Genomic DNA, 23,564 nt, shown 5'->3' on the forward strand with positions numbered 1-23,564 from the left:
AAGAAAATTCACTCATATATATTTAAAGTTTTAATTTAAAAAGGGTTGATTTTATAGACCAAATTTAGTCATTTCACTATTAATCTCTGTTTAACAGAAAGGTCTAAACTTGCACTACAAATCTGAGGCACGTAAGTATATATTACAACCAAAGCCATTACAATGCTCTTGTATTTTTATACTCTTTTATTTTTTTTTGGAGACTGAGTCTCACTCTGTTGCCCAGGCTGGAGTTCAGTGGTACAATCTTGGCTCACTGCAACCTCCGCTTCCCAGCTTCAAGCAATTCTCCTGCCTCAGCCTCCCAAGTAGCTGGGACTACAGGCGCATGCCACCACGCCCGGCTAATTTTTTTGTATTTTTAGTTGAGACGGGGTTTTACCATGTTAGCCAGGATGGTCTCGATCTCCTGACCTCATGATCTGCCCACCTCGGCCTCCCAAAGTGCTGGGATTACAGGTGTGAGCCACCGCGCCTGGCCTGTATTTTTATACTCGTAATCGTGATTCAAAGTCATTTGTGATTAGGCTTTATCCACTGAGCACAAACATACAAAAGACAGTTCTTGCCCATCAACTGAGGTGCTGTCATCTGAAGTAGATAACCATTTTAAGTTTAGTTACTTAAATAACTGAATGCTTTAGAGAACAGGAAGTAGATGCATCAGAATTTTGTTTCTACAAAGTTTTTTTCTATTCTCTTAGGGCAAAGGTCTGCTGTAGGCTTTAACCTCATTGCTCTAGAAGAGCCTGGGCAGTGACAGCCACCATAAGATGGGCACCATTTTCTAGAACCATGAGTATGGTGTGATGGTTCTTCCAAAACTGCTTGGGAGAAAACAGATTTACTGTAGTCTTGTATCTTTTTTATGTATATTGCTTTCAAATAGGCAGAATGTTTTATTTTACTGACCATGGCTTAGAAGAAGCCTTTCCATTTTCTTTTTTAACATGTTTGAACAAGCAGATGAATGAAATGTATTTCACAGAAACCACAAAAGCCACGTCAGGTGTAAAAGCGTTTTTGTTTTTTTTACCTGACAAGTCAAAACTGTAAGACATGCTAAGTGGCCGCATTGCTGAAAAAAAAGAAAACAAACAATAAAAAGAAAATAATTCAGCTGTTAGGAATATACAAGGAGGACAAAAAAGGGAACGGATTAATGAAGACCCTCAGTGGCTACATGTCAGGCTCTAAGGCAGAAGCTAGTGAATGAAAATCTCAAATACATTAAAACCATGCAAGAGTCTTAGTTTCAATTACATCACTAAGACTTGAAATGGAGGAACAATAAAAGGAAAAAGTAACTTTTTTAAAAACAAGTTAAAAATGAAAGCATGATAAAAATACAAACATTTTAAATAATCACAGAATAGGATTTCTGACTTAAATACAGATTTTTTTAAAAGTCACGTTTTAAAACATGATTTTGGGGAACATATAACATCTTTAAAATTTCAGAGTAAATCTATCCTTCAATAATTTATGTCATGATGAAAATTTGGCTCTCGGAATAAAGGCGAAACAGTTTATAAAAAATTCTCAGTTCAGCTAGCTCAGCAGCATCACCACTATGTGTGTCAATAAACTATCTACTGTAGACCGTAAAACCTAGTAGTTGAAGGACGGTCAGACTGCCCGAGTTTGAACCTCAGCTCTGCCACTTACTGGCAGTGTGACCCCAGGCAAGTTACTTAACCTCTCTGTGCTGTAGTTACTTCATCTGTAAAATGAGAATAATCCTATCTTACGGAATTGTTATAAAGATTAAATAACTTCATGTAAAAAGGGTGCTTAGAATAGTGCTTGACACACAGTAAAAACTGAAAATAGTAGTCCTTCCTTATTGTAGTTTCACTTTCCATGGTTTCCGTTACTCATGATCCAAAAATATTACATGAAAAATCCCAGAAATAATTCATAAGATGTATTTATTTATTTTGAAATGGAGTCTCGCTCTGTTGCCCAGGCTGGAGGGCAGTGGTGTGATCTCAGCTCACCGCAACCTCCGCCTCCCAGGTTCAAGCGATTCTTGCGCCTCAGCCTCCTGAGTAGCTGGGATTACAGGCGCCCACCACCATGCCCGGCTAATTTTTGTTTTTTCGGTAGAGACAGGGTTTTTCCATATTGGCCAGGCTGGTCTCGAACTCCTGATCTCAGCTGATCTACATGCCTCGGCCTCCCAAAATGTTGCAATTACAGGCGTAAGCCATCATGCCCGGCCAATTCATAAGTTTTAAATTGCATGTTTCCTGAATATTACTTTTTCTATTTTATTATTAGTAATTGTGAATCTCTTACTGAGCCTATTTTATAAAATAAACTTTTTCACAGGTATGCATGTAAAGGAAAAAACATAGCATATATAGAGTTTGGTACTATCCATGGTTTCAAGCATCTACTCGGGGTCTTGGAATATATCTCCTCCTCAGATAAAAGAAGACTACTGTAATTCTCTTTCTTTTTTTTGAGACAGAGTCTCACTCTATTGCCAGGCTGGAGTGCAGGGACTGCAGTGGTGCAGTCTCAGCTCACTACAGCCTTCAAGCGATTCTCCTGCCTCAGTCTCCTCAGTAGCTGGGATTACAGGTGCCTGCCACTAGGCCCAGCTAACTGTTGTTTTAGTGGATATGGGGTTTTTCATCATGTTGGCCAGGATGGTCTCGAACTCTGACCTCATGATCCACCCACCTTGGCCTCCCAAAGTGCTGGGATTACAGGCATGAGCCACTGTGCCCAGCCCATCATTTCTTAAAAATGAAATTATTATGTATTTCCTGTTGAAGCACCCTACTTTTAAAATTTATTGCATATAATAACCACTAAATTGTATACTTTAAATGAGTGAATTTTATGGTATATAAATGCCATATAGCTCAATAAAGCTGTTAAAAAGGTTATTGCAGAGATGTGATGATTCAGGACAGTGAAGATTATCTATTTTCACTGCTGTAGTCCAAAGCTCTTAGCGGTACCTTTAGAAGAATGCATCAAAGAGAGAACATCTTTCCTGTGACCTAGGCTCCTCAGCCTTCCTAGGATTGTTCAGAAACCACCACATCAGACACTGAAGCACAGGACTTCAGATATCCATTGGCCATTCTTCCTTTCCTCTCCAACAAAGCATAGTCTTTGTTTTCCATTCCAAAAACGAAATCTACCAGGACTGCCCATATTCTCCAAAACTGCTGAAGCCAAAGCAATGCCTCACTGAATATCTTTATCCTAATGTGTAAGTTAGGATGTATGTTTTAAAAGGCATTTTACTGTGTTTTAGTTATCTCACAGGAGATTGGTTAGCGATTTTGTGTTGACAAAAATAATCTTCCTTGAACTTATCTCAGAAAAGTATTCTAAAAAGAAAAAAAAAACTTCCACTCACCATTCAAAAACCTGTACTTCTAAACTCCTATATTACCTACTCTAGATTTTCCTAATTATGTAAAGCAAATAAAATATTACATATTGCCACAGCACTCTTCCATCTTCTCTAGTATCTTCTTATTCTGCTCTTTTTTTCTCTAGCACATGAATATCTCTTTTGAAATAAGGTTGACTACTGTGTTAAGAAGGGGATACAATTATTTCTTGGGAGATGACATTTATATATTTTCCAATCTCTATACCAAAAAGAGAGTAAAAATTGAGGATCATGTCAATTAAGATGTTTAGAAGAAAGAAAATAATCAGAGACATGAACAAAGACTGATGTATAAGAATAGTAATTTCAGACTTACTAGGAAAAAATGGAAAAAGCCAGCAAATCAGGAAAATAGGTAAATAAAACCCAAGTAGCCATCTGTTAGGACATCACAACCTTATAAATCATATTTGGAGTCATATTTAATGACATAGGAAGATGGTCATGCCAAATAAAACATTAGATGCAGAGAACAGAGTACTGTATATACAGTTTTCATCCTCATTTTGTAATGCACAAGTAAATTCACAGTGGATGCCTCTGGCTGTTGTAATTATGGGTAACATTTTCTTCTTTAAACATTCAGACATTTTTGCCATTGCTGCAGTGAGCTCCTACTTGCAATTACATGTAGGGGAAAAGTGATACAAATATTTAGGGAAACTTTTCTTCAAGTTAATTCTGCCGATATTATCATAACTGAATTCCCCAAAGCAAAACTGTATAGTAAGAACCAATGTAGCTCTGTAGGAAAAAATGACCAAAATCCCTTACTTTACAATTAGGGTTTAATATCAATTTGAACTCAGAATTCTAGAAGTAACACTCTTATAGAACAGTATCTTTCTATAACAGCTCAATTCTGGTTGTTGTGAAATACCAACTGTCAAGGTTAAAATAAAGACATACTTAACATAAAAATGATATTTAATTATTCTAAAGTAGGGTTTCCATTAGCAACTAAATATAATTTTAAAAAGTGAAACTGAAGAATATGTATGTGACAAAGGCTTGCTATGAGAGATCAAATCACTAATCAAAAAGCTCCCCAGCAAAGGCCTAGGACCAGAAGGATTCGCTGGTGAATTCTACCAAATACTGAATGAAGAATTAATGCCAATCCCTCTCAAGCTCTTTCAAAACACTGAAGACGAGAGAACACTTTTTTTTTTTTTTTTTTGAGACGGAGTCTCGCTCTGTCGCCCAGGCTGGAGTGCAGTGGCCGGATCTCAGTCACTGCAAGCTCTGCCTCCTGGGTTTACGCCATTCTCCTGCCTCAGCCTCCTGAGTAGCTGGGACTACAGGCGCCCGCCACCTCGCCCAGCTAGTTTTTTTTTTATTTTTTAGTAGAGACGGGGTTTCACCATGTTAGCCAGGATGGTCTCGATCTCTTGACCTCATGATCTGCCCGTCTCGGCCTCCCAAAGTGCTGGGATTACAGGCTTGGGCCACCGCGCCCAGCCGAGAGAACACTTCTAATTTTGTTTTACGGGCCCAAACCCCCAAAAGTACAGGCTAAAATCCTTAATGAATATAGATTCAAAATTCTGAAGAAAATACTAGCCAACTGAATCCATCAGCACAATAAAAGGATCATACATCATGACCAAGTGGGATTTATCCCTGGGATGCAAGGATAGCTTAAGACCTGAAAATCAATTAACACGATATACCACCATAATAGAATAAAGAATAAAAATCACATGATCATTTCGAATGCAGAGAAAGCATGTGACAAAATTCAACACCTTTTCGTAATAAAAACACTCAACAAATTAGGAACAGAAGGAAATTACCTTAACATAATAAAGGCCACATATGGAAAGCTGACAGCTAACATCACACTCCACAGGGGAAAACTGAAAGCTCTTCCTCTAAAATCAGGAACAAGGCAAAGATGACCACTTCTATATTCAGCATAGTACTGGTAGTTCTAGCCAGAGCAATTAGGCAAAAAAAGAAATAAAAGGCATCCAACTGGAAAGAAAGTAATAAAAGTATCCCTGTTTGCAGATGACATGATCTTATAGATAGTGTATTGAAAAAAAAATTTATGGAGTTTTCTATCTCTAACAAACTATCAAGGAGATTAGAAAAACAATCCCATTGACATCACCACCAAAAAGAATAAAATATCTAGGAGTAAATTTAATTAAGGAGGTAAAAGATTTATACACAAAAAGTACAAGACAGAAATAAATGGAAGAATAATGTTCATGAATTGAAAGACTTACTGTTAACATGTGAATACTGCCCAAAGCTATATACAGATCCAACAGAATCCCCATGAAAATCCTAATGGTATTTTTTACAGAAATAGAAGATAATCCTAAAATTCCTATGGAACCACAAAAGACAATGAATAGCCAACCAATCTTGAGAAAGAATAACAAAGCCGGAGACATCACACTTTCTGATCTTACAATGTATTATAAAGTTACAATAAAAAAAACAGCATGGTACTGGCAAACAACAGTGGAACAGAACAAAGAGTCCAGGAATGAACCCACATATATACAGTCAACTGATTTTTTTTGTTTTTCTTTCTTTCCATGGAATCTTGCTATCATCTAGGCTAGAGTGGAGTGGTGCAATCACAGCTCACTACAGCCTTGATCTCCTGGGCTCAAGTGATCCACTCTGAAGCTTTGTCACCAGAAAGTACATTTAATTATTTCAACCCATGAGAGTACTCTGTACAGCCCAGTGCTGTACTATGGACACAACAACGAACAAGACAGACATGGGCCCTGTCATCACGAAGGTCACAAAACAGAAGGGCCAGGATTAAACAAGAAAAATCAATATGGAGTGGTGGAAGAGTTCAAGACTGGAAGCAAGAGGAGAGTCAGGGCTGCTGCGACAGATGACAACCTCGGCTAGGATAGTGGCTGTTGGGTTGAGAAGAGTGGAAGATTAAAAAGATCCAGAGAAAGTAAAATCAACAGGTGTTGGCCATCAGGTAAGAGTCAAAGATTATGTTAAGGTTTCTATATTGGGAAAACAAAATGAGATGGTTTGGGGAGAGACAGGATGAGTTCACTTGTGGACATGTTGGGTTTGTCTTGCTTGTAGGATATGAGAAGGCTCTATCTAGCAGACAGCTGGACGTATGAGTCTGAATTTTTAGAGACCTGCAATGTAGACTGTGAGCTGGAAGGGAGTCAGAAACAAAAACCATGGAAGAGGGTATGGTTGCTCAGGGAGAACAGAACCCAGGATAGAAACTTGAAAGTCCAAGAGTCTGAAAGAGGCAGAAGAAGAGATCAGAGGAGAAAACTAGCAGAGTGGGAGTCACAGAACCAGATCCTTTCCTGTTAAGGTATCACTATAGACTGTTTTCCTAAAGGCAGTTTCTCTGGATTCTTTGGGCATTTTTAGTCTTACAAACGGAAAGACAGTCGTATAAACAAAAATGTTTACAAACATCTTATAATACAGCCTTTCTATAAATCAAAATCAATATGTGCTTATAGTATATACTAAAAAATAAAAAATAATAACTCTAAAGGAAGTTTAGAAATAAGTTAAGTGGTATCAGGTAATAACATGCTTTCATGACATAATACCATATCTTTAAACCCATAATAAATAAACATAAGGTAAAACTATATATCTGTCATCTATATTTCTAAAATATAATACCTTGTCTTTGTATACGCAATACAATTTATAAAGTATTTTTACCATAATCCTATTTAATTCTTACATAAAAGTCATAATGTAGGTTAAGAGGAATTTTTATCCCCCTTCTGCCAATGAAGAAAATGATGCTCAGAGAGGTAAAGAAACTTTGCTAAAACCTCAGTCTAGAGACTGGCAGAGCTCTTTCAATTATGGCATGATGTTCTCATATAGTTCAATATTAGAGAGGGGGAAGGATTTCCCACCCTATCAATTTCAAGTGTGAGGGGGTATGTATGTGAGAGAGTGAGAGTGAGAACGAGTGAGTGAGATACAGACAAATGAACAAGGAATGAGAACTCTTTACGTTAATAGGACTGGGTGTATAAAGATCCTTTTCCCAGGGGATGACTCTAGATTGAGTACAGGAAGCAGCGGACTCACCTAATCTGCTACGTCTAATCTCCTCTGGTGAGACAGGCCGCAGCTTTCTTTCTGCTTTAATTTCTTCTAATATTCTTTCATGGAGGCTCCGTGGCCGTGGTGGAGTTGGTTTCAGTTTTCTGGCTGAGACCTTGCAAGTAAGAAAAATGGCTAAAGACTTGAGTAATTACATAATTTTTACTGAAGTCCAGTCATACAGTACAGTATTATAAACTACATTTCATTGACTGAAACACTGCTTGATAAAAGACTACTTTCAAGTCATTAAATATTAAGGTTCCTAAAGCAATAGGGAGCTTACTGGATATCAGAGTGATTTGGTTATACATGCTCAAATTTTATTTTATTTTTATTTATTTTTATTGTTTTGAGACAGAGTCTGGCTCTGTTGCCCAGGCTGGAGTGCTGTGGTACAATCTCAGCTCACCGCAAGCTGTGCCTCCCAGGTTCAGGCCATGCTCCTGCCTTAGCCTCTCGAGTAGCTGGGACTAAAGGCGCCGCCACCACACCCGGCTAATTTTTTGTATTTTTAGTAGAGACGGGGTTTCACCATGTTAGCCAGGATGGTCTCAATCTCCTGACCCTGTGATTTGCCCGCCTCGGCCTCCCAAAGTGCTGGGATTACAGGCGTGAGCCACTGAGCCCGGCCGCTCAAATTCTATTTTATGCTTATAGAAGGGGTCTCACTCTATTGCCCAGGCTGGAGTGCAGTGGTGCAATCTCAGCTCACTGCAACCCCTGCTTCCTGGGTTCAAGCGATTCTTGTGCCTCAGCCTCCCGAGTAGCTGGCATTACAGGTGCGTGCCAACATGCCTAGCTAATTATTGTATTTTTAGTAGAGATGGGGTTTCACCATGTTGGTCAGACTGCTCTCGATCTCCTGATCTCAAGTGATCCACCCTCCTCAGTCTCCCAAAGTGCTGGGATTACAGGCATGAGCCACTGTGCCTGGCTACACCTTTGAATGTCTAAGCTCAAGGGGTCCTTCTGCCTCAGCCTCCCAAGTGGTTGGGATTCCAGGCACATGCCACTGAGCCTGGCTTGCTCAACTAATTTTAAGCAGTTATAATTATGTTCCCTATATGCTAGCGTGATAGGTAATCAATTGCAGTGCAGGCTATTACTACTGCTGTTTTTTGTGTGTTTTTTGTTTTTGAGACAGGGTCTTGCTCTGTTACCCAGGCTGGAGTGCAGTGGCACAATCATGGCTTACTATGGTCTTGACCTCCTATGCTCAAGTGATCCTTCTACCTCAGCCTCCTGAGTAGCTGGGACAACAGGTATGTGCCACTGCACACAGCTAATTTTTTTTTCCTTTAATTTCTTTGTAGAGACAGGGTCTCTCTATGTTGCCCAGGCTGGTTTTGAATTCCTGGACCCAAGCAATCTTCCCATCCTGGTCTTCTGAAGTGCTGGGATTACAGGTGTGAGCCACCTCCCAAAGTGCTGTGAACATCCCACTTTACTGTTTTTAAAACTAACATTTTTTAGTAACCCACCATAACCTTCTTAGATTGTTATTATCTTCATTTTATAACTGAGAAAATAAAGGCCCTGGGAGGCTGATGAGCTCCCTCAGAGACGTGTGGCTGCTAAATTCTGGAGCCAGTGTTCAAGTCCAGGTTCATATGGTCCAAGGTCTTTCTACTCTACCATGACCTACCATCCTACCATGACCACTCTGCCTGGGTGACACAGTGAGACTGTCTCAAAAACAAAAAGAATATAATTTACAGCTGGGCTTCATCTTTAGAATAAAACGCTCAGAGGAAAAACCACCTAGGAAAGCTGAGTTCTAGAGATGACTCAACCCTAGAGTAGAATAATTCATTATGGTATCTCCAATCTAGAGAACTATGTCGAATTACATACTGGATTTAAAGGAGGTCTGGATCTGATGAAGTCGAGGATGATTTCATGAGCACTCTTTTTTAACCGAGGGGGAATATCACCATTCACCTAAAAGGAGACAAAAAGTAGAAGATTCATGTGACTATCTAAGACTCTCATGAATTTCTGGGTATAGCTGTTATCTCAAGTATGCCACAAAATTAGTGAAGTGTAATTATCAAGGATACATTTCAAATCAATAAAGTGGGGAGTAAATGGCTGAGTGATTCAGAGGAAAAACTGTGAAATTTAAGAAAATCCAAGTTTACCTTAATTCTATCACTTTGGGAAATTTCAACAAAAAGTTTCTAAAATTATGAATGTAAATGGAATAAATAATACTTGAACTTATTAAGTATTTTATGATTAAAAAAACTTTTACCTCTTATTTTCCTCCTTGTAAAAAATGTAGGTAGGCCGGGCACAGTGGCTCATGCCTGTAATCCCAGCACTTTGGGAGGCCAAGGCAGGTGGATCGCCTGAGGTTGGGAGTTTGAGACCAGCCTGGCCAACATGGTGAAACCCTGTCTCTACCAAAAATACAAAAATTAGCTGGGCGTGGTAGCAGGCACCTGTAATTCCAGCTACTTGGGAAGCTGAGGCAGGAGAATAGCTTGAACCCAGGAGGAAGAGGTTGCTGTGAGCCGAGATTGCGCTATTGTGCTCTAGCCTAGGCAACAGAGCGAGACTCCGTCTCAAAAAAACAAAAACAAAACAAAACAAAAACAACAAACAACAACAACAAAAAACCCCACAAAAACCTAGGTAATAGAAAAAAACCAGGGATAAGATTCACACTTTGTAAACGAAACTCAAGCGCACAGCAGAGGACATCTGCCTGCATCCACACAACTTCTAAGTAGAAGAGCTATTGTGGAGGACCAGTCTGACTCTGACTGTACTCGAATGTCCTCTCTTTTTAAAGCAATGTGTTAAAAACAATTTTTTTTAGAATTTTTTTTTTAAACCCAGAAAACCACAAGAAGTAACAACTTAAATTCCCATTCTGACCACTGAGAAGGCACAGTCATGACCAGTTTGTCCTATTTGTTTCCTGGTCTTGTTTGAACAAAATAGAACCTCAATGGTCACTCCCATGCCCAGTGCCTTCCCCAGACGTGACCACCATATTGAGTTCAGAGTGTGTGGCAAGCCTGCTGGGGCCTACTCAACATCCACTCTCCTCTTCCTCCTTGTGCTGGTCCTCCCTCTCCCCCAGCCCTGAATGAGGGCAAGACGGCCCAGAGCAAGCTTCAGGAATAACTGCTGCTGCTTGAGCCAAGCCAGGCATATGACTGCTAGTTTAACGAGGGTGACTGAGAAGTAGAACCAGTGGCCTAACATGGCACCACCCACTACTTGTGGATTTCATATTATGTAGATTTAAAAAAACCCCTTATTTTATAAAACAATTTAATCAGGCTTTTATATTACTCACTAGTCTACTCCTGAATAACATGTATCTTTCTGGCTAATTTTCACATGCTTTCTTTGTATCCTAAGAGCAGGAATGAGAATGGATTAACCGAGGCCAAGGCTATATGTTCCATTCCCAAAACAAGCATATTAACTGTAGTCTCCTCGGTAGTCAGAAGCTGTATCCTGGGTCCCAGTTACAGATGTGGGACAATGCTCCTGAGGGAGGCAGCAGGCCATTATGGACCTAAGTCAGTACGGGTGGAGGAAGCTCCCTTATCCAAATGCTTGGGACCAGAGTGTTTCAGATTTTTGAATATTTACATTATACTTATCAAAAAATCTGAAATGTTCCAATGAGAATGTCTTTTGAGTATCATACTGGCCCCCAGAAAGTTTGCTGGAGCACTTCAGATATTCAGGTTTGTGATGCTAAACCTGTATAAGGAGAAGTGGTTGTGTGAAAACCATTCTGCTGCTGGCTCAGTAAAATTATTTTCCTATAAGAAAACAAGCTCTCTGAAGTGAAATGAGAAATGATTCCTGGATGAACACAAATAGTAGATGCTTAAGTAAATAAGATCAGTTATAGAAACTTGGTATTATTTTTGAGCAACAATGCCTGAAACAAATAAAAAGCTTTTTTGTATTTTACTCAGTAGAGACAGGGTTTCACAAAGTCGGCCAGGCTGGTCCTGACCTCAGGTGATCTGCTTACCTCAGCCTCCCAAAGTGCTGGGATTTCAGGCGCGCGTCAGGGCGCCCGGCCCAACAAAAAAATTCTAATACATAAAATGATCTCCTTTGAAAAATTTAAAATGTCTACCCTGTACTCAATCTTGTTTCTGAAATAATTTTCTTTTTTTGCGACACGGTCTTGTTCTATCACTCGGGTTGGAGTGCAGTGGCGTGATCACAGCTGTCTTGACCTCCCAGGTTCAAGTGATCCCTCCACCTCAGCCTCCTGAGTAGCTGGGACTACAGGTGTGAACCACCATCCCCAGCTAGTTTTTAATTATTTGTAGAGATGGGAGTCTATGTTGCCTAGGCTGGCTTTGAATGTTTAGGCTCAAGCGATCCCAGCACTTGGCCTCCCAGTGTTGGGATTATTGGTGTGAGCGACCGCACCCTGCCTATTTATTTATTTATTTATTTATTTATATGGAGATGGGGTCTCACTAAGTTGCCCGGGCTACTCTCAAACTCCTGGGCTCAAGCAATCTTCCTACCTTGGCCTCCCACAAAGTGTTGGATTGCAGGCATGAGTCATTGTGTCTGGCCTTTTATTTTTATCTTAAATGAAACAGAACCATTAATGATGGCATAAGACCACAGCTAATAATCTACAAAACCAACTTACAGTTTAGTGATTGATATTGGTCCCTTAATGAAATTTCAAGAAGTGTGAGGTTAGGGCCAAACATTCTTCTTTGTATGTTGATACCTAGTTGTCCCAATATCAATTGGTGAAAAGACCTATTCTTTCTCTATTTAACGGTCTCAGCACCCTTGTTGTAAATGGATTGAACATAGGTGTATGAGTTTGTTTTTGTACTCTGAATTCTGTTTTTATATCCTACACTGTTTTGACTACTACAGCTTTGTTGTAAGTTATAAAATGGGGATGTGCAAGCCCACCAACTTTTTCTTTTTCAAGATTGTTTTATTTGGAATTCCTTGAGATTCTGTAAGAATTTTAGAATCAATTTTTCCATTTCTGCCAAAAAAAAATTGTCATTGGAATTCTGACAGAGAATAATGTTTGACCCTTACCTCACACCATATATATAAATTAACTAAAAAAACTGATCAAAGACCTAAATATAAGAGCTAAAACTATTTATAAGTGTCTCAGGTTAGAACATAAGGGAAAATCTTCATGAACTGAATTTGGTAATGAATTCTTAGATATGACACCAAAATCACAAGCAACAGAAGGAAAAATAGATAAACTGTATTTTAGCAAAATTAAAACCTTTTGTGCATCAAAGGATACTATCAAGAGAGTGAAAAGACAGTCTACAGAATGGGTGTTTGTCTATACTTGCAAATTATGTATCTGTCAGGGGTCCACTATCCAGAATATATAAAGAACTCTTACAACTTAACAGCAAAAATACAAACAATCCAATTAAAAAATGAGTACAACACAGCCTTATAAAAAGAATGAAATCATGTCCCTTGCAGCAACATGGATGGAGCTGAAGGCCATTATCCTAAATGAGCTAATTTAGAAACAGAAAACCAAATACTGCATGTTCTCACTTATAAGTGGAAGCTAATAACGGGTACATAGGGACGCAAAGATGGAAATAGTAGACACTGGAGAACTCCAAAAGTGGGGAGGTTGGGAGGGGCGTCAGGGTTGAAAAGTTACCTATCATGTACAATGTTCACTACTTAGGTGATGGGTACGCTAGAAACCCAATCTCCACCAGCATGCAATATACCTATGTAACAAACAGGCACATGCACACCCAAATCTAAATTAAAATTTTAAAAAATGAATTCAAAATCTGAACAGACATTTCTCCAAAGATATACAAATGGTCCACAAGCACATGAAAACATGTATGACATTGTAAGTCATCACAGGGAAATGCAAATCAAAACCACAATGAGATATCGTATCACACTGTTAGGGGAGTCATAATTAAAAACAAAATGAACAATAACAAGTGTTGGCAAGGATGGGAGAAAGTGGGCCCCTCATACATTGCTAGTGGGAATATTAATTGGTGCAATTGCTGTGGAACACAGTTTGGTAGTTTCTCAATAAGCCAAACATAGAATTACTGTATGATCCAGTCACTCCATTCCCAGGTACATACTCCAGATAACTGTAAACAGGTATTCAAACAAAAATGTGTACACTACTATACACTGCAGCACTACTCATGCTAGTGAAAATGAAAGAATCCAATTGGAAAGAACCCAAATGTCCATTTGGGTCATGAATAAACAAAATATGATACACCTGTACAGCCATAAGAAGGAGTAAAGTACCTCGCTGGGCATGGTGGCTCACGCCTGTAATCCCAGCACTTTGGGAGGCCAAGAAGGGCAGATCACCTGAGGTCGGGAGTTCAAGACCAGCCTGACCAACATGGAGAAACCCCATCTCTACTAAAAATACAAAATTAGCTGGGTGTGGTGGTGCATGCCTGTAATCCCAGCTACTTGGGAGGTGGAGGCAGGAGAATGGCTTGAACCCGGGAGGCAGAGGTTGCAGTGAGCTGAGATTGCGCCATTGCACTCCAGCCTGGGCAACAAGAGTGAAACTACATCTCAAAAAAAAAAAAAAAAAAAGGAGCAAAGTACCTCAGCATGCTGTAATATGAATGACCCAGCGTGATGGCAGGCACCCATAATCCCAGCTACTCAGGAGGCTGAGGCAGCAGAATGACTTGAACCCGGGAGGCGGAGGTTGCAGTGAGCAGAGATCACGCCATTGCACTCCAGCCTGGGCGACAGAGCGAGACTCCGTCTCAAAAAAAAGAAAATGCCCTGTGTGTTCCTCCAGATGCTATCTTTCATCTTCTTTTAAACACTGCTTAAAAGAAACTCGCCGGGCGCGGTGGCTCAAGCCTGTAATCCCAGCACTTTGGGAGGCCGAGACGGGCGGATCACGAGGTCAGGAGATCGAGCCCATCCTGGCTAACACGGTGAAACCCTGTCTCTACTAAAAAATACAAAAAACTAGCCGGGCGAGGTGGCGGTGCCTGTAGTCCCAGCTACTCGGGAGGCTGAGGCAGGAGAATGGCGTAAACCTGGGAGGCGGGGCTTGCAATGAGCCTAGATGGCACCACCGCACTCCAGCCTGGGTGACAGAGCGAGACTCCGTCTCAAAAAAAAAAAAAAAAAAAGAAAAGAAAAAAAAAACGAAACTCATACTGTTTGCTCACTGTCACCATTGCTTCACCTACTACCATAAAACGTGGTGTCTCTTACTTTAATGAATGGATCAAACAATTTCTATGTTGCTAAATCTGTTAACCATTTCACAGTGCTCATCCGACCTCTCTGAAACACCACCTGCTCTTTGCAGCTGCACCTCCACCTCCCCTGTCTTTCCAGCCTTCTCTCTGGCTATGGCTTGTCCGTCGTTATTCCGCCAGATTCCCCTACTTCAGGTCCAAGGCCGCACAGGTTCTGTCCTGTCATCTTTTCTTCTCACCTTTCCAGTTTCCTGCATTCTGTTGTGTCGTCTAATGATGGCAAGTTGTTTTTGCTGTTCTCATGTTTCTTGGTCTTTGTGTATGTTGGGGTTTTTTCCCCCTACTTAGTTGCTTCCCTACAGGTTATCAGTGGCTCCCAAAATACTGGAAGCTTTGAGAGAACAGAGACTGTAATACGTCCTTCCAGAGTCAGAATAAGGTCTAGCACATAAAAAGTCCTTAACAAATATTTTAAAAATTAAAATAAAATTAACAAATACAAACAGGTAGCATAGATTTTTAAATGTTTAAAAGCATGAAATAAATGTAGATGTTAAAAATGAAAGAATATTTCCTTTCAGTCAAATTGGTCAGCCACAAAGGACACCCATTTGTATAAGGATGTGAAGCAATGGGCAAAACTTTCTGTTATAAATAATAATCATCACAGTATTTCTGAGGGCAGCTGGGGAATATGTACAGAGCACAGAGCACTGGGGTCAGAGAGAATGAGGCTGAGCCTCAGCTATGCCTTGTAACCAGCTGTCTGAACTTGGAAAGTTACTACCGAGCATCTTTAAATTTCAGTTTCCTCATCTGTAAAGTAAATCAGATTTGATATTTAGTTGAAATGTTTAGCTTATTAAAATTAACGAGCAGCTCAAATAGCCACTTAACTATCAAACCAAGTGACATGGCTGGGCATGGTGGCTCACGCCTATAATCCCAGCACTTTGGGAGGCCGAGGTCGGCAGATCACCTAAGGTCAGGAGTTTGAGACCAGCCTGGGCAACATGGTGAAGTCCCATCTCTACTAAAAATACAAAAATTAGCCAGGCATGGTTGTACGCGCCTGTAATCCCAGCTACTTGGGAGGCTGAGGCACGAGAATCACTTGAACCTGGGAGGCGGAGGTTGCAGTGAGCCAAGGTCACGCCACCGCACTTCAGCCTGGGCAAAAAGAGTGAGACTGTCTCAAAAATAAAAAACAAAAAACAAAGTGATGTTTCATAAGAACCTTCTGACATAAAATAACTTTGATTAAATTTCCTCAAAAATGTGGACAGAATTCATTAATCCATCCCGTAACTATTTATTGAGCAAGGTATTCAGTATTTGGTTGCATGTCAGGCCCATGTTCTTGTCAAAGGGGATAAATAGTGAGAATAACTAAGTTCTTGTCTTTGTGAGGGAGACAGACAATAAATCTGGAAATATATGGCAATGTCAGCTAGTGAAACACGAGAGTAAAGAGATGGAGAAGACTTTTCTAATGAGGGAAAACTTGAGCACAGGCCTGAAAAGTAAAGAGGCAAATTACGCGGCTATGGGAGAGGAGATTTCCTGAGAGAAGGAATATCCAAGGCAAAGGCTCTGTTACAGGAGCACACTAGGCACTGCTGAGACACTGGCAGAGATCAGGGCGGCGAACAAGAAGAACCCTGCAGGGAAGCACAGCAGAAGATGAGGCCTGAGAGGTAACCTGGACCCAGCCGTGTGGGCTATGCCGGCCCCGGGAAGCACAGCAGAAGATGAGGCCTGAGAGGTAACCTGGACCCAGCCGTGTGGGCTGTGCCGGCCCCGGGAAGCACAGCAGAAGATGAGGCCTGAGAGGTAACCTGGACCCAGCTGTGTGGGCTGTGCTGGCCCCGGTAAGGACATGGAGTTTCTTCCAAGTGTGATGAAAAGCCAGTGGAAGGTTCTGAGCAGAGCACTGACATGACCACATTTTTTACTTAAGAAGCCTACTTGGTTGTTTTTGGGAAAAACAGATTGAAAGGGGCAAGCGTGAAAGCAGGAAGGCCACTTAGAGGTTACTGTCATAGTCTGATGAGAGATGATGGTGGCGTGGAATAGAAGATATTTTGGCCACGTGCCATGGCTCATGCCTATAATCCCAGCACTTTGGGAGGCGGAGGCAGGTGGATCACTTGAGCTCAGTCAGGAATTTGAGACCAGCTTGGGCAACATGGCGAAACTCTGTCTCTACAAAAAATACAAAAAACACTTGCTGGGCGTGGTGGCGCACACCTGTGGTCCCAGCTACTCAGGAGGCTGAGGTGGGAGGATCACTGGAACCTGGGAAGTTGAGGCTACAATGAAGCTGTGATCGTGCCACTGCACTTTAGCCTGGGTGACAGAGCAAGACCCTGTCTCAAAAAAAAAAATCTCTCAAGTGGAGATGGAGGGAAGTGGTCAGAATCAGGGTATGTTTTAAAGGGAGAGCTGTCAGAATTTGCCAATGAACTAGATGTTCCACATCTAGGAACTTAAGGATTTCATGGTGGACATTTAAAAAGATTTACATACAAGGATACCCAAGATATGTTGCTTATAAAGGGATACAAGGTCATTTGTTTAATAAACTCCAGAATAGCCATAAGCTAGAAAAGAGACAGCCATTTAGAAATAATGTTGAATATATAATGACATGAAAAAAATAATCACGATATGTTAAGCAGAACAACCAGTAATAAAACAAAACATTCTATATTAACTCAGTATGCCCAAATAAAGTGCATAGAAACAAGGCTAAAGGTTATTGATCAACATGTTAACAAAATTTCTGTCTGGGTTATGGAATTATATGTTTTTTTTTTTTTTTGAGACGGAGTCTCGCTCTGTCACCCAGGCTGGGGTGCAGTGGCCAGATCTCAGCTCACTGCAAGCTCCGCCTCCCGGGTTCCCGCCATTCTCCTGCCTCAGCCTCCCGAGTAGCTGGGACCACAGGCGCCGCCACCTCGCCCGGCTAATTTTTTTTGTGTGTTTTTAGTAGAGACGGGGTTTCGCCGTGTTAGCCAGGATGGTCTCGATCTCCTGACCTTGTGATCCGCCCGTCTCGGCCTCCCAAAGTGCTGGGATTACAGGCTTGAGCCACCGCGCCCAGCCAGAATTATATGTTTGTAACTTTCCTTCTTTAAGCTTAATGTGCTTTCCAAATTTTCTACAACGATCAAGTATTACTTGTATAAAAATAAATAATTTTTAAAATTTAATATTAAAATTATTTTCAACAAATGCAATTACGGATGAATAACTATTTGAGTCCATTAATAGTTTTTTGTTTTTCTTTTTTGAGAGAGGATCTCACTCTGTCACCCAGGCTGGAGTGCAGTGGCTCAATCTTGGGTCACTGCAACCTCCACCTCCTGGGTTCCAGCAATTCTCCTGCCTCAGCCTCCCTAGTAGATGGAACTACAGGCGTGCACCACCACGCCCAACTAATTTTTGTATTTTTTGGTAGAGACGGGGATTCACCATGTTGGTCAGGCTGGTCTTGACTCCTGACCTCAGGTGATCCACCCACCTCAACCTCCCAAAATGCTGGGATTACAGGAGTGAGGCACCACGCCCCGCCTGACAGTTTGGTTACTTACCATCACTTTTCGCAAGGTATATCTTTTGCAGCGAATGTCATCCATTAGCATCTCATAAGGGGTGAGCTGATATTCAATGGGCAAAGGGTTGTACTGCCGCTCTTGGACCTTCTTGAGTTTTACCCCATTCCTCAAATCCCTCATCACCTGTACCCAGAATCGTGCCTGAAAGAACCAAGGATAGAGAGACATCAATGAATAAAAGTACTAGTTTCTTCTAAACAGTTAGTCATACAGAATAAATGAAGAGCCTGGATTACAAAACAACGAGTAAACCAACCAAAAACTATTTTAAAAATTAGATTTTGGTTACTAAGAGATGGGTGGAAAGAAAGTAGAGAATCCACAGGCTCCCCCTGCCGAGGCACATGGCTTTAAACCTAAGCTCCACCACCGTGGTAGGCTTCATTAAGGGCTCAGGTTCTTCATGCTTTCCTGCGTCTATGCCGTTATGTGACTCTGCTCACTAAAGGAGACTACATTTCCCACACCCTGACTTTGGGTTTGGCTATATGATTTGCTTGGCCACTGGAACAGTGGTGGGTGTGATAAGACCAAGGGATTCAAAAGGGTATGTACAATGGGCTTGTCCCTTGTGTTTCTATTGTGGCCATGAGAATGTCAAGCCTGGGTTAGCCTGTGGTCCCAGGATAAAGATGAGATACCTGTAAAGTGGAGCTACCATAGAGGATCTGGAGACCCATGAGCTAGTAAGTGCTTTTGCTTTATGCAGCTGTGATTTTGTAGTGGTTAGTTACAAAGTATTACTGTGACCACAGCTGACTGACAGCCACTTGCCAGCTATTTGACATGGAGCAAGTTGCTGCACCTTTCTGAGCCGTAGTTTCCTTATCAATAAAAGAAGTGGTACTTTTATTACTTGTTGAGAACATCAGAATCAGTGGATGGTGCTCTGTACATAGAAAATACTAAAAAAGGCTGGGTGCAATGGGTCACACCTGTAATCCCAGCACTTAGGGAGGCCAAGGCAGGTGGATCACCTGAGGTCGAGAGTTCGAGACCGGCCTGACCTGTATGGTGAAACTCCGTCTCTACTAAAAGTACAAAAATTAGCTGGGTGTGGTGGTGTGTGCCTATAATCGCAGCCACTCAGGAGGCTGAGGCAGGAGAATTGCCTGAACCCAGGAAGTAGAGGTTGCAGTGAGCCCAGATTGCGCCACTGCACTCCAGCCTGGGCAACAGAGTGAGACTCTGTCTCAAATAAATAAACTAAAAAACATAAAATAATACAAAATCTATTTATATTTATCTTATTATACTTTAAGTCTTTTGTTCTCCTGCCTATAATGTGCCAAAGTCTCTACTTGAGTGAAGTCCATCACAATATTTAGCTAAAAACCTGTAACTTGTTAAAATTAACAAGTGACATGGCTGAGCGCAGTGGCTCATACCTATAATCCCAGCACTTTGGGAGGCTGAGGCGGGCTGATCACGAGGTCAGGAGATTAAGACCATCCTGGCTAACACGGTGAAACCCTGTCTCTACTAAAAATACAAAAAATTAGCCAGGCGTAGTGGCATGTGCCTGTAGTCCCAGCTACTCAGAAGGCTGAGGCAGAAGAATCGCTTGAACCTGGCAGGCGGAGGTTGTAGTGAGCCGAGATAGCACCACTGCACTCCAGCCTGACAACAGAGTGAGAGTCCATCTCAAAAAAAAAAAAAAAAAAAAAATTGACATAATAGTTACTTAAATCTATTTACTGTAAAATCAAGTGAAATATTTCATAAGAATCTTCTATGTAAAATAACTGATTAAATTTCTCAAAACATCCTCAATAACGATTCATAATTAAAAAAAAAAAAGTTGGGTTTAGACAATGAGAAGCTACCAAAAAATATAAAAAGCATACCATTTCCCATCCTCTTGTTCCAAAAAGGATTTGAGGTACTTATGGTGTACCATTAGACACCTCCTAAAATATTCATATTTACAAAGATTCTTAGATTCTGCCATTAAAGATGTTCTAAAATAATATCCCTAAAATATCCGTATTTCTCTCTTGGGAATGCTTTCGTCCCAACTTCCACACTTCTCTTATTCATTCCTTTAAGATGCAGTCCAAATATCGTCTCATCTTTTAAAAGTCTCCCTTCGGGCTTTAAATTAGGGGACAGGGGACAGTTACCCACGTTAGAAGCTTTAGCTATAATTTATAAAAGGATTCAAACACACTTTGTTCTTTTTGTTTTTTGTTTTGAGATGGAGTCTTGCTCTTGTCGCCCCATGTTGGAGTGCAATGGTGTGATCTTGGCTCACTGTAATTTATGCCTCCCGGGTTCAAGGGATTCTCTTGCCTCAGTCTCCTGAGTAGCTGGGATTACAGGTGCCCGCCACTACACCAAGCTAATTTTTTGTATTTTCAGTAGACACAGGTTTCGTCATGTTGGCCAGGCTGGTGTTGAACTCCTGACCTCAAGTGATTCACCCACCTTGGCCTCCCAAAGTGCTGAGATTACAGGCATGAGGCACTATGCCTGGCCCATACTTTGTTATATAGTCGGTTTTGTGTGTATAATTGTTTAGTTAAAAAATCTTACGTACTACTTTTCAGAAATTAAAGTCGCAGTTATTATATAAAATAACAGACAACTGTCATCATATGCATTCCTGGAGATTATCATTTATCCCTTATACCATTAGGAAGATTCTGAAACTAGAATCTGCTACTAAAGACATTCTAATTCTCTCTCAACTCTGCTCTTTTCATTCTAATCTTTCTAGGTAATTCACTTAGTGGTCTTATGAGGAGGAAGTTGGTGATCTACGCAAATATAACTCCCTCTGGAGTTAGTGCTTCTCTTGTCAGGCATGACACTGTTTTCAAATGAAGGTGGCTTACAGTAAGAAGTTAAATTTTTACTGTAAGTTTATACTAGCTGTTTGCTAACTTTTGAACACTGGAAGTTATTTATCTGGTTTCAACGACTGGAAAACCAATTTAAAATTTATTGGCCAAGATGATATACACCTAGAACGACACTATCCAAGTATTCTACATAAAGGAAAATCAATAATCAATTTTATTCTAAAATGACAAATAATACCAGCTTTTAAGACAACGTAGGCAAGTATTTTTTTTGTCTTGAAAGTTCCAAATATATTGAAGATATCTATCAATAAATTAAGAATATTGCAAACAAGAAACAACCCAAATGACCAGCAACAGATGAATAGATAAACCGCGATATATCCACACAATGGGATACTTCTCAATACTCTACGGATACAGACAACACGGATGAAATCTCAAAACAATTATGAAGAGTGAAAGAAGCCAAACCAAAAACAGTACATACCAGCTGGGCACGGAGGCTCAAACCTGTAATCCCAGCACTTTGGGAGGCCAAGGTGGGTGGATCACGAGGTCAGGAGTACGACACTAGCCTGACCAACATGGTGAAACCCCGTCTCTACTAAAAATACAAAAATTAGCTGGACGTGGTGGTATGCACCTGTAATCCCAGCTACTCAGGAGGCTGAGGCAGGAGAATTGTTTGAACCTAAATGGTGGAGGTTGCAATGAGCCGAGATCACGCCACTGCACTCCAGCCTGGGCGACAGAGAGAGACTCCATCTAAAAAAATAAAAATAAACCCCCAAAACAGTACATACCATATGATTACATTTATATAAGATTCTAGAAAGTGCAAACTAATCTATAGTCACAGAAAGCACATGACTAGTTGCCTGGAAACTGGGGAGGAGGGAGGCAGGAGGTAGGATTATAAAAAGGTATGAGGAAACATTGGGTGTGATAAATAGGCTCATTATTTTGATTGCAGTGATGGTTTCATGGGTGAATATATATATATGTACAAAACATATGTCAAAATTTATTAAGTTATACATTTTACATATGTGCAGCTTACTGTATATCTACTGTATCTCAATAAAACAGTTAGAAAATAATGTGACAAACAAAACCTATTAGGTCAAAAGCAACCCATTCATATAATAATGGCATGATTTATCTAGCACTCTTAACCTAAAAAGTCAGAATCCTGAAATGTGCCTTCCTCCTGATACCTGGACTTCAACAATCTTTTTTTTTTTTTGAGACAGAGTCTCCCTCTGTCGCCCAGGCTGGAGTGCAGTGGTACGATCTCAGCTCACCTCAACCTCCGCCTCCAAGTTCAAGCTATTCTCCTGTTTCAGCCTCACAAGTAGGTGGGATTACAGGTGCGCACCACCACGCCCGGCTAATTTCTGTATTTTTTAGTAGACATGGCTGGCCATGTTGGCTAGGCTTGTCTCAAACTCCTGACCTCAAGTGATCCGCCCACCTCAGCCTCCCAAAGTGCTGAGATTACAGGCGTGAGCCACCATGCCTGGCCTTGGACTTCCACAATCAAACACACTCTGCAACATTCACTGTTCTGTCCCCAAGGCTGTCATGCCTACCAACTCTAAGTTTTATATGAGAGCAGAGATTTTTGGAGTCACTAGGATTTAGTACTATGCCTAAAAAACTGTAGATACTCAAAGTGTGTCACGTGAATAAACCACATTATCTGTTTTACAAATCTGTCTTCTGTTTAGGACTGAGTGTTATTGGGAGAGAGACTCCATATTGTTTATTCTGCATTCCCAGGGTCCTCATCCAGATAACTGTTCATTGGATAAATAAATGTACAAAGCCGTTAGTTTCACACTTAATCCTGAAAACATACCTTAAACTTTATACACAAGAATATGTTAAGGCAGGGGTTTGCAACCCCCAGTCCACTGACTGGTACTGGTCTGTGGCCTGTCAGGAACTGAGCTGCACAGCCAGTGGTGGATGAGCAAGCATTATGCCTGAGCTGTCTCCTGTAAGATCAGTAGTGGCATTAGATTCTCAAAGGAGCACAAACCCTACTGTGAACTGCACACGTGAGGGATCTAGGTTGTATGCTCCTTTGAGAATCTAATGCCTGATGATCTGAGGTGGAACAGTTTCATCCTGAAACCACCCCTCAACCCCCAATCCTTGAAATTGTCTTCCACAAAACCAGTTTCTGGTACCAAAAAGGTTGGGGACCGCTATGTTAAGGTATTAACATAAATAGAAATATTAATATTTTAAAACACTAAAATTCTCAGAGGCATTGGGGGTGGTTTTAATAAAACCAGAAAGCTTTTTAAAATGGGGAATAGATATTTCCTCAAATATAAGACTAAGCATTCATATTTATATATCAATTCATACTACAGTCCTTAATAAAGAGTGTTTT

The 23,564-nt window shown here is 40.7% G+C and overlaps 1 protein-coding gene across 6 annotated transcripts in view; it reads right to left on the reverse strand.

The window, feature by feature from the left end:
- Positions 1–23,564, reverse strand: part of LOC105478922 (spire type actin nucleation factor 1) — a 192,720-nt gene that overhangs the window by 34,563 nt on the left and 134,593 nt on the right. For 4 of the 6 annotated variants that reach the window (XM_071085718.1, XM_071085720.1, XM_071085723.1 and 1 more), the window contains exons 6-9: positions 18,330–18,494; positions 9,362–9,448; positions 7,490–7,619; positions 1,037–1,078 (exon numbers count right to left, since the gene is read on the reverse strand). In XM_071085718.1, coding sequence (XP_070941819.1) covers positions 1,037–1,078; positions 7,490–7,619; positions 9,362–9,448; positions 18,330–18,494 — 424 coding nt within the window. The remainder of the gene's footprint in view (positions 1–1,036; positions 1,079–7,489; positions 7,620–9,361; positions 9,449–18,329; positions 18,495–23,564) is intronic. The other 2 variants (XM_071085719.1, XM_071085721.1) reach the window with 1 other exon arrangement.

This window comes from Macaca nemestrina, chromosome 19 (assembly GCF_043159975.1).
Source record: "Macaca nemestrina isolate mMacNem1 chromosome 19, mMacNem.hap1, whole genome shotgun sequence".
NCBI classification, from domain to species: Eukaryota; Metazoa; Chordata; class Mammalia; order Primates; family Cercopithecidae; genus Macaca; species Macaca nemestrina.